The sequence below is a fragment of the Capra hircus genome, chromosome 11 (assembly GCF_001704415.2).
Source record: "Capra hircus breed San Clemente chromosome 11, ASM170441v1, whole genome shotgun sequence".
Taxonomy (NCBI): Eukaryota; Metazoa; Chordata; class Mammalia; order Artiodactyla; family Bovidae; genus Capra; species Capra hircus.
Genome location: NC_030818.1, coordinates 4773619 through 4792435, shown reverse-complemented (window position 1 = coordinate 4792435; position 18817 = coordinate 4773619). Strand labels below are relative to the sequence as shown.

The following is an 18817-nucleotide window of genomic DNA, read 5'->3' as shown; positions in this document are numbered from 1 at the left end:
GGAAGCGCTGGTTCTGTCCAGGAAGGAGCATGGTTTTCCTGCTTTATCTAACTCCAGTCTTGTGCCCTGTCTCCCGCGCACAGGCCAGCTGTAATGCCTCCCTTTCACCAGATATGGTGCTCCTGTTGGCTTCCAGCGTTAAAAGCATATGCAAGTGTAATCAAAATTACCAGGTTCCACTGCTGGTGGCACTTAACTGATAAGAGTGCAATAACATGAATAATATGTGTGAAACAACTGCTGAGTGATGATTCTGATATGGAAACTGAAAATAAAATCACGCTCTGATCTTCAGCAGCCCCTGCCACAGATAAAAATCGACTCTGGCGTTTTGCATTTGACGGGATTAACCCAGTGTTTTATTTTGTAAAGACTCAATTGCTGAGCACAGAGCATTCTGGAGTTCACTGTGGTCACTGGCCAGGCCTGTGGAGGTGGACCCTCTGGTGGGAGCAAACATGGAGACATTGCTAAGAGAGAGAAAGAAGTAATTTAATTTAATGTGATTTAATCTCTCTCATCCATGTTTGGATGTGAGAGCTGGACCATTAAGAAGGCTGAGGGCCAAAGAATTGATGCTTTTGAACTATGGTGCTGGAGAAGACTTTTGAGAGTCCCCTGAACAGCAAGGAGATCCAACTAGTCAATCCTAAGGGAAATCAGCCCTGAATATTCATTGGAAGGACTGATGCTGAAGCTGAAACTCTAATACTTTGGCCACCTGTTACGAAGAGCCGACTCACTGGGAAAAACCCTGATGCTGGGAAAAATTGAAGGCAGGAGGAGTAAGGGTCGACAGAGGAAGAGATGGTTTGATGGCATCACAACTCAACAGACATGAATCTGAGCAAACTCCAGGCGATGGTGAAGGATGGGGAAGCCTGGCATGCTGCAGTCCTTGGGGTCGCAAAGAGTCAGACACGACTTAGCAATTGAACAGCTATCCTGGCAGCAGTCATATGTGTTTGGTAGGACAAGTATAATTTATTATTGTTATTTTACAACAACAAAGAAGAAGGCAGAAAAGAATCTCAGAGAGGTTAAATGGATTTCTATTATTTTACCCATTATGTAGATATTGACGGAGTTACCAGATATGATCCCTTCCCCCAAGAGGTTATCATCTGGTAGGGAATAAAAGGTTTAACAATCTGACAGTGATAACCCATAAAAGGAAAACTCACAGCCCCAGGTAGCCTGTAAACCATAAAGAAAGCGACACAAATCATGGGTGAGAGAGAGAGGGCTGGGCATCCCTTGCTGAGGACCGCACTGGTCAGTGACCTGATTCAAAGAGGTGGGAGTGAGAGAGAATGAAGCAGTAAGTAAAGTTGGAATAACATGAAATGAAACTCGAAAGAATTCAGGGCAAGGAAAGCTCGGACAGGACAGGAAGGAAGTCCATCAGCCTTAGAGGGGGACAATGTAGGAAGGTAACAGAGGGTAGCTCTGCGGTGTGCCTTGAGAGCGTCCTGTGGTGGGGCATCCTGAGTGTGTGGAGCAAGGTCGCCGAAGCCGCGTGGCATGGTCAGTTTTAGATAAAACACCACTGTGGCTGTGGCCAAGAGGGAAGCAGTACCCAGGGACAGAGACCAGGGAAAGTCGTTTTTCTATTTGGTGCATCTAGTAGGAATAAGATACAGTTTACATTTTTTTCTAGTTTCATCTTTTTGCAAGCTCAGTACACTTTGCAGATCTTTCCTAACTGCATGTTTTGGACTCTAAGATTATTAGACCTCAGCGTAACATGCAAGTTTTTGTTTCTTCTCTCTTTTGATAATAAAGAGCTGTGCTCCTTGTTGAATGGCCGCTTTAAGTCTCCCGCCGTCTGTCCTGAGATGGGCCGATACAGGTGATCTCAGCGCAAGCGGAAGCTACATGACGGTGGGGGGGCAGGGGTGCAAAATGAGTGTATGAGCATCTTCTCACCTTGACGCTGAAGAATCCTGGGACCCATGGTCAGTCTTGCCGTCTAACAAGGCAGGAACATGGAGACTGGCCTATGTGACCCCTGGCTTCTGAAGACTGGTATGTGGAGGAGAGAGAAAGGGCTGGACAGTTCATGAAAGACAACCTTCTATACTCCTATTATTTAACCTTATCTGTTCATTCATTTAGGACAGAATTGAGTATATTTGCTATATAGAGACTTGGCATTTAAAGTCTGTCTAGGAAATAAGATACTCTGATATATATCCCTTGCATAACTAGACATCTTTCCTTGGGAGATGGGACTGTTGAGGCTGTGTTAACACAGATACATTGATTGTTTTTTTATATATATACTTAAAATTTCTTTTGCTTTTCTGTTTCCAACTTACGTCTTATATCACAAGCTCTAGGTTCATCCACCTCACTGGAACTGACTCAAATTCGTTCTTTTTATGGCTGAGTAATATTCCACTGTGTATATACACCATATCTTCTTTATCCATTCATCTGTTGATGAACATTCAGGTTGCTTCCACATCCTGGCTACTTTAAACAGTGCTGCAGTGAACGTTGGGGTATTAACACATATCTGTGGAATCGAGAAAAGTGGTGTTGATGAACCTATCTGCAAAGAAGGATTGGAGGCACAGATGGAGAAGGGGCTTGTGGACACTGCAGGGGAAGGAGAGAACAGGCCGAATGGAGAAAGTGGCATCAACATATCACACTATCATGCGTAAAATATGAAGAGAGAGCTGATGAGCAGTCACTGTATGACACCTGGGGTCCAGACTGGCACCCTCTGATGACTCCCCTGTCACTCTGGGACAGGGGAGAGGTGGCGAGGAGGGTCCAAGAGGGAGGGGATATATGGATAATTATGGCTGATTTGCATTGTTGTACAGCGGAAACAAACACAACATTGTAAACATTAAAAAATTTAAAAAGTAAAGCAGATTGACCTCAAAAAAATTATTTTGACATATATTTGATTTACAGCGTTGTGTTTCAGGTGTACCACAAAATGATTCAGTCATATATACACACAGGCAATAATTTCTCAGACTCTTTTCCGCGCTAGATCATTACAAGACATTGAATGTAGCTCCCTGTGCTATACAGTTGTTCTCTGCTGTTTATCCATTTTATTTATAGTAGTGAATATCCGCTCATCTCAGACTCCTAATGTATCCCTCCCCCTCACCTGTCCCCTTTGGTAACCACAAGTGTGCTTTCTGTGTCAGTGAGTCTACTTCTGTTTTGTAAATAAATTCATTTGTATCTTTTTTTTCAGAGTTTTAATCCCATCAGTTAGCTAAGAAGCATAGGGTCTTAACTGAGGACCTCCCAGCTGCTGGGGAACACGGTATGATGTCATTCCTGAGTGACAAGAAAATCAGAAAGGAAAGAAGGTAGAGAGATGCAAGCCCTAGCAGAAAAGTTTATCAGAAAGTACCCACCTAGAGTTTGGAGTAATTGGCTTCAAGCTTTGTATTTCTCTTCCTCTCTTATCTGTGGCTCAGGAAGTGGGTAAAGAACAGCTGAGTGGGGGTAGAAAGAGCAAAGCAGTGATGAGGGGTGGTTGAAGTTAGGAGGTCTGAACAGGGCAGAGGTGAATGCTGCATGTAATGGCGTGGGGTCCATGGTCTGGCAATGGGACACAGCATCCTTTCCTTGTAGAGAAAATAATCTGAGGCAAACTAAGTGAAGGTTTAGCAGTTAGGAAAAAATGTACCTTTGCTTACATCTAAATCACTCCCAGAAATAAGGTACCAATGAAACACTTTTTTAAAGTCACATCTTTCTTCACTGGCTGTTACTACTATGTCAGAGATCTATTCTGATAAGAAAGCTTAAGGAGTTTTTCTCCAGTATAAAGTACAGATCATACTCAGGAATCATAATAATCTCTTTAAATAAGTTTGTGTTTGAGCACTCTGTAGTTTCTATTAATCATTGCTAACTTAATTATGGATCACATTTGCACAATGCTTCATTCTTTTATAAAAGCGCTTCCCCAGATATTCTATCATCTCAGATTTCTGACATCTAAAACAGAGAGAAATTCTACCTCTCATTTCAGAGAGAATTCTGAAACTCAGCTCGGTACTAATCAGCATCAGATCTGCTTTTTATTGAATGATTAAACATTAGGGAACCATGCTCATATATGTGTACATACACACATAGATATAGAGTTAGGGATTATATATATACACATATTATATCTATAAAATCTCATTTAATCCTCATGATTAAGCCATGAGATAGTTAGCATCTCTATTCCCTCTGTTTCAAAGATGCCACAAGCTGAGATCTGGTTGCTTCCAAAGCTGATGGTTTGAAATCACTACAGCTGGCTGAAGATGTGACTTACCTAAGCTCACTGAGCTAGTAAGTGACAGAAGAGGAAATAAAAATAGTCTGTTTGCACTTAATTTTCACATGAAACCCTAATAGAGAACTTTAATGAATCGGTCTTAGAAAGTCATTGCACATTCATTCAAAACAAGTATATGTAAGTGTTTGGGGAAATTCTAATAAACTGTTTGGGACTTCTCTTTTGGCTCAGATAGTAAAGAATCTGTCTACAAGGCAGGAGACCCGGGTTCTATCCCTGGGTTGGAAAGATACCCTGGAGAAGGGAATGGCAACCCACTCCAGTATTCTTCCCTGGAGAATCCCATGGACAGAGGACCCTGGCAGGCTGCAGTCCACGGGCTGGCAAAGAGTCAGATAGACCTACTGTCTCTACTATTCCTTCGTAAATTTAGTGGTACTCGTTAGATGGGAAAATCACATGGAAATATTTAGCTATAATTAATGTTAGCAAGCAATGTTGCATTGACATATAGGTGCTCCTTTCAATTCAACGAGGTAATTTTGAGCAAGGTGCTTTATTTAGTCCATACAAAGATGAGTAGACAGTATCCCTACTGAAAGAAATGTTCAGTCCTTCTTCAGAGTTCTGTTCTTGAAAGACATTAGGTTTCCCAAGCATGATTTTTCCTCCACATTGGGAGAAGGGTATCAGAAGAGGGAAAAGTGGTTGAATGCAGACTGAGGTGTTTACTCACAAAACTACAACACAAAAAGGAACGTAACAGTTACTATGAAAAAGAGAGAGGGGGAAAGTGCCTTGGAGGAGGATGAGAAGGGCGCTCTCTTATCATATTGGAATAGAAGGGGAGTCAGCAAAGGCCTCCAGACAGAGGCGATGTTTAAGATGAGCCTTCATGAATGGCTAGAAATCCAAAAAGCATGTGGCGCTGGGGCATTCACACACGAAGAGAATGTTGTAAGTAAAAGCAGAAACAGTAGTTCGTCCTATCTTTAGGGTGCGTGGTTTAACAAAAAGACACAAGGCTGAAAATCAGAATCTTTTTGCAGAAGGTTTGAACACTAGGATGATGTCTTAGTAAACGCAGTAAAGTGAAAAAGAAATACTGGATTTGTACTAAGGGGATAGATGTGTGCACTTCAGCGGTGGCATTTTTGAACTTGAGCAAAGCAATCAATCTTTTTGAACTTTGACTTCCTCACCTGTTACATGGAGATGCTAGTAATTACATTAAGGGTTGAGTGTAAACTTGAATGGAACGAGTACTCTGAAAACCATAAAGCACAACCAGTGGCACCATCAGCCTTTATTACTGTGTGTATTAGTTCAGTCTCTCAGTTGTGTTCAACTCTGCAACTCCATGGACTGCAGCCTGCCAGGTTCCTCTGTCCATGGGATTCCCTAGCTCAGAATACTGGAATGGGGTGCCATTTCCTCCTCCAGGGAATCCTCCCAATCCAAGTATTGAACCTGAGTCACTTGTGTCTCCTGGTGGGTTCTTTACCAAAGGTTCCACCTGGGAAGCCCTTATGGCTGTGTATGTGATGGTATATGAAGATGGTGGAGCCAGGGAAGCTTTTCCTTTGGATCTTCACTTTAGGAAAATTAACTCAGCAGAGATGTGTGGGAACGATTAATAATAAAAGAAGAAAGAGAGCCATCAGAAAGCATTAACGTCCTTCAGGTTAAAAATAATAAAGGTGTGATTAGAATGGTTGTTCAGGTGAGTGGAAAGGTAGAGACGTTGCAAGGATACGTTGCAAGAATGCTGATTAAGAAATGCACTGAACTGACCCTGTCCCTGGACACAAATTCAGCAGTGTTGCTTTGCAGCCTCTTTAAAAGAGATAACATGGTTTGATACACGATAGAGCAGGCAGGTGCTTGGGGAGCAGAGGAGAGACGGTAATAAGGGGACATTGGATCTTCTTTTGCTCTTCATTAGAGAAACCTTGGTAACAGCAGGATAGAGAAGGGACACCTTAAGTGCATGAGGTTGGTCACCCATAAGTCCTTCCAGGGTGGACTTCCAGAAAATGTCTTCACGTAAACAGAGAATTTCTTGCTTTTCTCAAAATCAGTTCAGTTCAGTCTCTCAGTCGTGTCTGACTCTTTGTGACCCCATGGACTGCAGCACACCAGGCTTTGCTGTTCATCACCAACTCCTGGAGCTTACTCAGACTCATGTCCATTGAGTCGGTGATGCCATCCAACCATCTCATCCTCTGTCGTCCCCTTCTCCTCCCACCTTCAATCTTTCCCAGCATCAGGGTCTTTTTCAATGAGTCAGTTCTTCCCATCAGGTTTCCACAGCATCGGAGTTGCAGCTTCAGCATCAGTCCTTCCAATGAATATTTAAGACCGATTTCCTTTAGGATGGACTGGTTGAATCTCCTTGCAGTCCCAGGGACTCTCAAGAGTGTTCTCCAACACCACAGCTCAAAAGCATCAATTCTTCAGCACTCAGCTTTCTTTATGGTCCAACTCTCACATCCACACATGACTACTGGAAAAACCATAGCTTTCACTAGATGGACCTTTGTTGGCAAAGTAATGTCTCTGCTTTTTAATATGCTGTCTAGGTTGGTCATAGCCTTTATTCCAATGAGCAAGTGTCTTTTAATTTCATGGCTGCAATCACGATCTGCAGTGATTTTGGAGCCCAAACAAATAAAGTCTTTCACTATTTCCATTGTTTCCCCATCTATTTGCCATGGAGTGATGGGACCGGCTGCCATGATCTTAGTTTTCTGAATGTTGAGTTTATTTCTCAAAATAAATCACCTCTTGCCTCAGTGCTTGTCACTTAGGTTTGGAAGTGGAAGGAATCAAGAAATAGGGTTCAGAACTGATTTGTAAATTCCAAGTCAGATTCTTGGTAATCAGAAATGGATTCAATTTAATTCTATAATCATTTAGTGAATGCAAATATTTTCCAGGAGATGGAACTGGAGAAAAATACCAGATATGAATGAAACAAATACCGTCCCCCTGCCACCTTGCACTCTCTCTCTCTCTCACAGCTTAGTGAGAGTGTATGTCAAAAAGCAGATGAAGTATTATTACATGTTGAGCTAAAGTTGTATTCTTTGTTTTTTTCATTTCTTCATGAATGACATTTCTATGAAGACCAAAATGATGTTTGGGACTTACTGGAAACTTACACTGCTCATAATAAAATAAATAGCCCCTCTAAATAATGATCCCCATGTTGTGTGCATTCCTTCAGAAACACCCCGTGAACTTTGTAGGAAGCAGCCCCCTTTGTGTGGTATTTTCCATGGAACTTTTACCACTGGGTCATCCCTTTACTTAGGAGCTTAAATGAAATGAAAATAGGCTAGCCTAGTAGATCTTTCTAAGGTAGAAAGCATTGATGGAGATAGCCATGGAACCAGGAATTGGTAGATGAAGAAAAGAAATCATAAAAGTGGGTTTCAGATCTTTTTTTAAAAAGTTCCTTTCGTTTATTATTTCCCTCTGCTCATTCCTTATCTCTTGCATGCCTTCCTAAGACCGGCGTGTGAAGTTGTTTTCTGTGCTGCTTCAAATGCTTTCTGTTTGACAGCTTTGTTTTTTTCTCCCTCCCTTTAGGAGATGACCTGGCCTCCACCGCTTGCTGCTCTTCAACCACCTGGCAAAGTGGAACCAAGCAAATTTCCATTTCCAAATAAGGTGAGATCCTGCAGCACTCAGGATGAGTATATTTTACTCGCACAAGATTTCCAGTGGACAGTGGGTTTTCCCTTATTGTCTTTCCCTGTAAATATTCCTGGCCGGGGCACATGGATCTGATTTTCAACAATTTCCAAGTGTAGGTCTATTCATCCAAGGGATAATATCAAGCTTACAGTCCTTTTACACTTACCTCCACTTTCCTACTTCCTGCAAAACGTGATGAATATTGTAACTATTATTTTATCTAGAAACATTTGTGACGTTGAAATGCATCTTACAATCATTTCATGCATTCAGTATAATTGTATGCCTTGTTTTTCTTTCTGAAAAGCTGTTATTAAATTAACGATGTATCTTAAAATCAGTGTCTTAGAATTAAGGACATGAAGTATATAATTTCTTAGTTATCTTTTATAAAGCTGAAAATATTTTCTAGGACTTAATAAAAAAGATTTTCTGAGAACTAGCAAACACAAAACGTCACAAAATGTATTTCAGTCTTACATGAGTATAATAAGTTTTAGGTTTTTAATCATACAACCAACACATAATTATATACTCATTATAAAGATGTGATTATACAAATAGAAGAAGCAAAATATGAAGTCTATCATACTCTTGTCCAGATTTTATTTCCCTACCCAGAGATTACCATCAAGAGTTTGGTGTATACCATTTCAGTTCTTTTTCTTGTGTGTTATATACACATTTGTGCATATGCAGTTTTTTTTAAGAGTCCTAAATGGTACTTTTTCTAAGAATTGATTTTTTTCCAGATACACACAATGCGCAAATGTCATTGCTAAATGTTAAATCACAACTTTCTAAAGTAAATTATCGAAATAATTGTTCATTACAATTGTCACAATGGTAAACTCTGTCCTAAAAGTTGATTTTTATTTCTCTTAATAAGGTATATTTAGAAGTCTTTCCAAGTGAGTATATAGAGATTTTTTTTTTAATTTTTCTTAACAGTAGCAGAAAGTGGGCAGTATTTCAAGCAATCATTTTTGTAACTATTTTTTAGCATTATACCTTCACAGTGACCTGTCAGTCTCTTAATTCGTCGAGGTTTATCGTGTCTCCAATCTTCTGCTTGCTAAGATGTGCTGACTGTGTTGCTGGGGTGTATCTTCTCTCAGGTTTGCAGTCCAGTCTGGATCCAGAGTCTCTGATTGTCACTCTGTACTTGCCTATGGTCCTTCATCTTCCCTCCTTTCTCCTGGTTCGCTCTCCTAGCGCTCTTGTCTTGGTCTTTTGCTTTAAATACCCTGTATGCTCAGCTGGCTAACATCTAAATCTGTATCTCGATCCCCTTCTCCATCCCCCAAGCTCCATACTTGTGTTTCTGTTTACTTACTCAACATCCCCACTTGGGGATCTAACAAACATCTCAAGCTTGACGTATCAAAAACTGAGCCTTTAGTCTTCCCGCTAACCTTCTATCCTGTGTTTTACAATAAGCGGTCTCCTCATTTTTGCAGTGGGCACAGGCCTAAGTCTTGGAGCCATCTCTATTTCTTTTCTAAGGTACCTATAAAAGCTATGGTTTTCCCAGTAGTCATGTACAGATGTGGGAGTTGGACCATAAAGAAGGCTGAGTGCTAAAGAATTAATGCTTTCAAATTGTGGTGTTGAAAAGGACTCTTGAGAGTCCGTTGGACTGCAAGGAGATCAAACCAGTTAATCCTAAAGGAAATCGGTCCTGAGTATTCATTGGAAGGACTGATGCTGAAACTGAAACTCCAGTACTTTGGCCACCTGATGCATAGAGCTGACTCACTGGAAAAGACCCTGATGCTGAGAAAGATTGAAGGTGGGAGGAGAAGGGGACGACAGAGGATGAGATGGTTGAATGACATCACCGAGTCGATGGACATGAGTTCAAGCAAACTCCGGGAGGACAGACGAGCCTGGCGTGCTGCGATCCATGGGGTCACAGAGTGTAGAACACGACTTAGCGACTGAAAACAGCAATAACGAAGTACACATACCAGGTGGCTTAAAATAGGAAAAAAATGTGTTTTTCTCGCAGTTCTGGAGGCTAGAAGTCTGAGAGCAAAGTGTCAGCAGGTTCCTGCTCCCACTGCAGGCTTGAGGGAGGAACCTTTCCTTGCCTCTTCCAGCTCCCGGGGACTGCTGACGGCAGGCCACATCCCTTGGCTTAAGGGCACATCACTCTGTCTGCCTCTGCACTTGTGGGGCCATCTCCCCAAGTCTCCGTCCTCTTCCAGGGATGGCAGTCGCTAGATTTAGGGCCCACCCTCAGCAGCCATCTGAACTTGAGTTTACCTGCAGAGACTCTATATCCACATAAGGTCAAATTCACAGGTTGTGAGCAGACACGAGCTTCTGGGGGGACGCTCTTCAACACCATCCTTGATTCTTCTCTTTCCCTCATGACATGCATCCAACCCATCATTAAATCATATCTACCCTACCTTCAAAATATGTCTAGAATCTAAATGTTTCTCCCCACCATTGCATCATAGAGGGCACAGAACTTGAAGTTTAAATAGGAAAAAAATCCTGTCTTCTCCAGGATTACTATAGAATTTGTGGGGAGCTATTTCAGCTCTAGATCTTTTGGGTTTTTCTCAAGAAAGAATAGGTGATTTTACAAAGTGTAGGAACATTGGACTTCCCTGATGGTCCAGTGGTTAAGAATCCACCTGCCAAGGCAGGGGACACACATCCCAGGTTGGGGAAGGTGCCACACGCTTCAGAGCAGCTAAGCCCGTGGGCCAAAGCTCCCTTGCCCATGTGCTACAACTACAGAAGCCCGCACGCCCTAGAGTCCATGTTCCGCAGCAAGAGAAGCCAGAGCAGGAAGCCTGCTCACCGCAACTGGAGAGGAGCTGCTATCGCTGCAACTAGAGAAAGCCCGTGCGCAGCGATAGAGACCCAGCACAGCCCCAAAATTAAATAAATAAGTAATGTGTAGGAACATTGCGTGATTTTAATAATGCCTTTCTTTCAAACATTTCACAATGAGTATTGGTGATTTATCTTGTCCCAATGAAATAAGACTGCATTAGTGTCATTTCTACTATAACAAATCACCATAAACTTAGTGACTTAAGACAACGCAAATTTATTATCTTACAACACTGGAAGTCAGAGTCTGAAATCAGTTTCACAGAGCTGAAATCCAGGTGTTGGCAGAGCTTTGTTTCTTCTGAATGTTTTAAGGGAGAATTTGCTGTCTTGTCTTTCTCGGCTCCAAGAGGCTACCGCTGTTACTTAGCTCGTGGCTCGCGTCATTCTGACCTCTAACCTCCTTGTCACATCTTCCCTGACTCTCCTGCCACCTCCCTTCCCTTTGTGATGACGTTGGGCCCTCCTGGAGAGTAGGATGATCTCCCGTCTCAAAATACTTAATCACTTCTGCAAAGTCCCTTTTGCCATGAGAAGTAGCATACTCACAGGGCCTGGGAATTAAGATGCAGACGTCTTTGGAGGAGCCCTTGTCCTGCTTACTGCAAAGACCTTACTAATTCTCTTTTAACCTGTATCTCCACTAATTAGTATTCTGACAGCTGGAGGCTTGCAGTTCATTAATTAGATTATTAATGTTTGGGATTATCAAGATTGCTAGTGTGTAGGAGCTAGAATTGTTTATGGAACTTGCAGGGCAAAATCTCCAAAATGACTAATAAATAATGAAATTAAGCCCTTATTGAGATTAAAGGAGCAATTTGACCTCAAAGGAAAGTCGATTTAAATGTGCTTTCTGAATTACCAGTAGCGCTAAATTAATTAGCTACATACTTCCGAGAATTTCCCCAATTTGTCCGGGTATTGAAGGACATAACATATAATAACGCCAATAGATAACTGAACTTGGATGTTTTTTCTGTTCTCTGAAGATTTAACTTCGAGTCACAGTTCCCTAGACAAACACTACCAGACATGTCTGCCTTATTCTTCAAATCTCAAAAGGAATTGAATTTGGTAAAGAATGCATGCAATTAGCAGGTATTTCAACCAAGAAAAAAAAAAAAAAAGAATCTGCTTTGTCTTTTTCCCTTGATTTCCAGAGCAGGCTCATAAGTTTTGAAACACAAACCCGGAACTAAAAGTGTAGAACTTTTTTCATCCCCAGAAGGCATCTGTGCAAATCTAATGGCATTTTGCAAACGTTTCACATGGCAATGAATGCTGAAACTGATGGGATCAGATCTGGTTTGAAACTGTTCTTGCTGACAAGTTTCTAAAGCATTAGGCAGAAGAGTTCTAGCATGATTAGAGAAATGAGAGCCCTATTGCCTTTCTCTCTATGCAGTACAAGGAGAATGAAAGCCAGCAAGCATGACGGAAAGCACTTTGAAGTTGAAAAGTTTATGATCTGTATCTCTCTTTGGGTTCCTTGGCATGCTTTAGAAATGACCACAAGATGTTTAGGCTAAAACTTCACTTTTACTTCATTGCCTCAAAGTAAACAGTTAAATTGATTTTAATTTGCATTATTTTAGTTGTTCTGAGCTTCATAGAAAAGAACGTGATTGGTGAGAAAGAAGGAAAGCCAAACCACAGCAAGTGTTCTTTTGCCTATAGTAACTAGCTTTATGTGGGGGTCTGAAAAGCAAAGAAGCTGCATTTCCATTTCTTGTCTTTATAATTCCTATGATGGATTGACAGGCAAGCAAGAGGGTGTATGAGTTACAGCAGTCTTCAGATGGTTCCAAAAAGCCATTTTTTAAAGAATTGGAGTATAATTGCTTCACAATGTTGTGTTCGTTTCTGCTGTTATTCCCACTGCTGAGCATGTGCTCTGAGAAAACCATAATTCAAAACGACACATGTACCCCACTGCTCACTGCACCACTGTTTACAACAGCCAGGACGCAGAAACGGCCTTAATGGCTAACGAAAGATGGACGGGCAAAGAAGATGTGGTGCCCATATGCAATGGAATATATATTTAGCCACAAAAGAATGAAATGGAATCATTGGGAGAGATGTGGATGGACTTAGAGACCATCATACAGAGTAAAGTAAATCAGAGAAAAAAAAAAACCGAATATAATATGAAACCTAGAAAAATGGTACAGAGAAACCTATTTTCAGGACAGGAATAGAGACAAAAAACCACTTTCCAGTAGTGTCTTCACACGGTAAGGGCTCTTTTCCATCAGCAACATAGCTTAAGAGCCACTATATTTTATTGGTCTAAGGTGCATATTTTTTTCACATTTTAAGATCCTAGTATCAGGATCTGTTTTACATTGATGGCATTTTACAATTAATTGGCAGCAATTGTCTTCAGTAGTAATGCATGAGGTAATGCAGCCTTACACAGTTTGGCATCTGGTCCCATCACTTCATGGGAAATAGATGGGGAAACAGTGGAAACAGTGTCAGACTTTAGTTTTGGGGGCTCCAAAATCACTGCAGATGGTGACTGCAGCCATGAAATTAAAAGACACTTACTCCTTGGAAGGAAAGTTATGACCAACCTAGATAGCATATTCAAAAGCAGAGACATTACTTTGCCAGCAAAGGTCTGTCTAGTCAAGGCTATGGTTTTTCCAGTGGTCATGTATGGATGTGAGAGCTGGACTGTGAAGAAAGCTGAGTGCCAAAGAATTGATGCTTTTGAACTGTGGTGTTGGAGAAGACTCTTGAGAGTCCCTTGGACTGTAAGGAAATCCAACCAGTCCATTCTAAAGGAGATCAGAGATTAGTCCTGGGTGTTCATTGGAAGGACTGATGCTAAAGCTGAAACTCCAGCTTTGGCCACCTCATGTGAAGAGTTGACTCATTGAAAAGACCCTGATGCTGGGAGGGATTGGAGACAGGAGGAGAAGGGGACGACAGAGGATGAGATGGCTGGATGGCATCACCGACCTGATGGACTTGAGTTTGAGTGAACTCCGGGAGTTGGTGATGGACAGGGAGGCCTGGCATGCTGCGATTCATGGGGTTGCAAAGAGTCGGACATGACTGAGCAACTGAACTGAACTACCTTTGATGAAATATAGTATTTATTATAATGCTTCCTCGAATGGTTTTCTCAGCCACTAGATTGCTCAGTTATTTCTGTCTTCAGCAAAATGATTTGTACAAACTTTACTTCCCAACTCATTACTGCCTTTAAAGAAGTTCTGGGATTTCTGTGTACCCAACAATAGTTTAGGTGTTGGGGATTCAGGATTTAAAGATAGAAAAGCCTAAGTTTCCAGCTGTAGATATTCTAAGTAACCAGAGGTGGTTCTCCCGTTTGTGCACATTGTCGTCAGAGTGACACATGCGTGATGAGTGAATGTGGAAAACTAAGCACCCTAGAGTAACCTCAGAAATGTCCTGCTACAGGAACACCCGCAACTTTTCCTTACACTTTCCTATTTTCCTGAGTTTTCTTTAATGTTCCTTTCACTGCTGTTCAGTCGCTCAGTCGTGTCCGACTTTCTGTGACCCCATGGACTGCAGCACACCAGGCTTCCCTGTCCTTCACCATCTCCCAGAAGTTGCTCAAACTCACGTCCATTGAGTTGGTGATGCCATCCCATCATCTCATCCTCGGTCACCCCCTTCTCCTCCTTCCCTCAGTCTTTTCCAGTGAATCAGCTCTTTGCATCAGGTGGACAAAGTATTGGAGCTTCGGCCCTTCCAGTGAAAATTTAGGGTTGATTTCCTTTAGGAAACTGCTGTTGTTTAAATAGGAAATGCTATTTCATAAGATGGAGCCATCCTTGGGTCAAGACAATAGTAACATTCTTTTATTATATATTCATTATCTAATTGAATACCTTAAATATGTACAGTGTATGTTATATCATTTATACTTTGATAAAGGTTTATGTTTAAAACAGGAGTCATAGTCAAAAAGACAGTTCTTAGTTTGACACTGTACAGAGTCGGACAAGACTGAAGCGACTTAGCAGCAGCAGCAGCAGCAGCAGCAGCAGTGAAAACATAAACCAAATAAGTCCTTCTGAGATGCAGGAGTATTTCAAAGAATAGATACCCTTGAGCTTCTTTGTTCTGAGCCTTGAGGGGAGAATGAAGTTTCCAGGCAGAACACAGAAGATGGCGGGACACACATCCAAGGATGAGGACAGGTTCCAAAGGCTCAAAGCGCTCCCGCACAGCAGTCGTGACATGCCTCTCCGCCCTGGGTTATCAGAACTTATATACACATCATCTCCTCTGCTGACTCCCTGGGCTCCCAGGCGGGGAAGGCAGGGGCTTTGTACACTCACTTCTGTAACCCCTGAGGACCCAACAGGGAGCCTTGCAGATCTGGTGGAATGTTCCCAGAGGAGGCTGAAATGACAGTGCCCAGATGGGGCCAGCCACTCTCCAGGCAGCTACCCAGGGATGGTGTTCACAGAGAGAGAAAAAGCCTTTGAGACAGAAGCTATAGCTGTAAGAGCATCTGAGTGTCTGACTTGGGCAGCAGGAGACACGAAAATGGAAAGGACTTCAGCGTCTGGAGCTTGTTTCCCTCTGAGCCTAGCCAGGCTCTGGCTCAGTGAGGGATAAGGGATCTGCATGGTCTGTGCCCTCCTTCCCCGCCTCCGCCCGCCAGTCTTGCAGCCGGCTGGGCAGGGCAGTACTGCTTCAAGAGGTAGCAAACCATGGGCCCTGTCATTGGCAGCAGAAAGCTAATGAGAATGCACTCAGGGCCCTGTGACCCAAACTTGGGAGGAGCCTCGTTACACCTTCCACCAGCAGACAAGTGATGCACTCTCCAGATCAGTAAGAAGGATACTGGGGCATCATCTGTACCCACAGAGTGGGCCAGTCCAGGCATGCGGGCTCCATTTGTGGTCAGTGCACCATCCAGAGGATGCCAGCTAGAGACGTGGGATGACACATTAGGGGCAGTCTTTATTGCGTCTCTCCAAAGTCTCTTTCCCTCCAGAGAGCAGACTTTGATGGTGATTTTTTTTTTAACCAACGACTTTAACCATTTTCTGCCCCTTTTCACTCCCCCATCCAAAACAGAAATTATCATCATTAATGACACAGATGTGTTCATTAAATTTTGAAATTTACTGCTTATGAAACACATGGTCTTGCAGTGTGTAATTATCATTCAGGTTCTCTGTAAGCTCATTTTCAGGTCTCAAGAGCCTGTGGTCAGTAGTCATCATCTGGGTTTCAGGATGTCTGCAGTGCATCAAGCTGTAAAATTATCTATGTCCCGATAACAACAGCAAGCAATGTCACAAAAATTTGTACTATGTTTTTTTTTCCCCAAGAATGGTCATAACGTTGAAAACTATCTCCGTTACCATTCTTCTTCATCTGACAGTAAATGAGTCTTCACTGCTCTGGTACAAGACATCTCCGAAATACCAAAATCTGCAGATGACTCAAGGGGCTCAACTACATGAGACTCAAAGTGTTTTTCATGTATAAGAGCTCACTCTAATTCATGTTCAGACATAAACTCTACATTGGTTAGAAGGAGTGAGAAATATCCCAGTCCGTTTGGGGAAGTTAACTATGGATGTCCTCTTTGTAACAGCAACCATGCAAATTGGCCAAAATCATTTCTGAGGATTAGATTTTAGCCCATCATCTCAGGAACCATATTTTATCTTTAATACACTGTTTCCAAAAGCTGAAGCTTGGGTTGAGAGTTGAGCTTGTTATTTTTCTTCAGATAAACAGCTCATTTCTACCAACATTAACATTAAAGACATCTGTGTATGACTTAGTCTGCTTACTAGAGTGGAAAGCCAAATTTCTTACCGAACCCCTACCCACCAATCTGAGTAAAATTAAAATAATAAAGAATAAATAAAATATTCACTGCTTTTTAAAATAATTTAAAAAGCCATAAAACAGAAGTTGACTTCATTTCACTGGATTTTTGTCCCACACACTAAAATTGTAAATGAGTTTCACTGGACTTTATGGGTTTTTTACATTCCTACCATCTCAATACATTGTTTTATAACTCTCTTTATTCATATTAAATGGGAATTTTGTAAGGAAGGTACTCAGTCTCTCAGTCATGTCCAACTCTTTGCTACCCCATGAACTGTAGCCCACCAGGCTCCTCTGTCCATGGGATTTCCCAAGCAAGAGTACCGGAGTGGGTTGCCATTTCCTCCCCCAGGGTATCTTCCCAACCCAGGGACTGAACCTGAGTTTCCTGCATTGGCAAGCAAATTCTTTACGACTGAGCCACAGGAAAGAGCCAAAGGAAAGAGAATGTGAATTCCCAAAACAGAATTTAGCATTTCACTTTAGTGGAAATAAAATCAGGTTCAATCACTATTTACCTGGTCAGTAACTGAATTCGAATACCGCGCAGTCCTGGCTTTCTGCCATTCCAGGTGTGTGGAAAGCCATAATAATCTCCTGTCCACCCACGCGAGAGTGACAGCAGTTGCTCAGTGGAATGTCCCACTGGGATGGTTGCCAGCCTCATCCACAGAAAGGGTGGTGAGAGTGAAGGGTTAGATTAAAAGTCAGTAATACATAGATCCCAAATATAAGAACTAGAGCCATGAACTTCACAGAAGAAACAGAGATTAGTATTTCCAACCTTGGATTTAACGGTGGAGTCTCAGATATGACCCCCAAAGCACAGGTAACAAAAGAAAAAATAGATAAATTGGACTTATTGGATTATGATCAGTGATTAGGTTCTGAACGACCGATAATATATCTCATTTTGAAAGTCAAACTAAAAATTAAAAACTTGTGTGTGTTAAAGGACACTATCAATAAAGTGAAAAGACAACTGACAGAATAAGAGGAAATATTTGCAGATCACTTATGTAATAAAAGTCTGGTATCCAGAATATATGAAGTACTCTTTTAACTCAACAACAAAAAGGCAAACAACCCGATTGAAAAATGGACAGTGTAATATAAAAAAGAATATGTGCATATGTGTGTGTGTGTGTGTATATAACTGAATCATTTTCTGTGCACCAGAAACTAATACAATATTGTAAATCAACTATACTTCAGTGAAAAAATAAAGATAATTTTGATACTATTGAAAACAAGAAAATGGACAAAGTATTTGAATACACATTTATCCAAAGAAGTATACAAATGGCCAAAAAACATATGAAAAGATGTTCAGCATCATAGTCATTAGGGAAATGCAAGTCAAAACCACAATGAGAAACTACTACATACCCACTTAAATGCCTATAATAAATTTTTTTGATTAAAAGAAAATCGCAAGCTTTGGTGAGGATGTAGAGAAATTGAAACTCTCATACATTGCTGGTAGAAACTCAAAGCGTTTCAGCCACTGTGGAAAAGTCTGGTGGTTGTTCAGAAAGTTTAATGTAGAATTAGCATATGACCCTCGACTCCACTCCTAGATGTATACTCAAAGGATTGAAGAAGGGTCCAAAAAGTACACGTGCATATGCGTTTGTAGCAGCACTGCTCGCAACTGTCAAAAGGTGGGAGCAGCCCACGCGTCCAGTAACAGATGAATGGATAAACAGACTGGGGTGTGTGTGTGTGTGTGTGTGTGTGTGTGTGTGTGTGTGTGTGTACATGTATAATGGAGTATTATTCAGCCATAAAAGGAATGAAACATTGACATGTGCTATGGCATGGGTGAACCTCTGAAACATTATGCTAAATGAAAGAAGCCAGACAAAAAAGGTGACATATTGTATCATTCTATTAATATGAAATACCCAGAATAGGAGAAGCCATAAAGACAGGATGTAGACTGGTGGTTACCAAGTACTGAGGAGATGGGGAAATGGGGAAGGAATTTGACTTTGGAATGGTAGAAATATTTTGCAATTAGAGGTGGTGGTTTAGTACGAAATGCCACTGAACTGTTCAGGTTAAAGTGGTAAATTTTATGTTACAGGAATTTCACTTCAGTGAGCAAAACAAGAAGTCCATAATACAACATAGAAGTAA

General features: G+C 41.5%; 1 protein-coding gene across 2 annotated transcripts in view; it reads left to right on the top strand.

Annotated features, from left to right (window-relative positions):
• Positions 1-18817, top strand: part of AFF3 (AF4/FMR2 family member 3) — a 576000-nt gene that overhangs the window by 356331 nt on the left and 200852 nt on the right. For both annotated transcript variants that reach the window (XM_018054921.1, XM_018054920.1), the window contains one exon: positions 7868-7948. In XM_018054921.1, coding sequence (XP_017910410.1) covers positions 7868-7948 — 81 coding nt within the window. The remainder of the gene's footprint in view (positions 1-7867; positions 7949-18817) is intronic.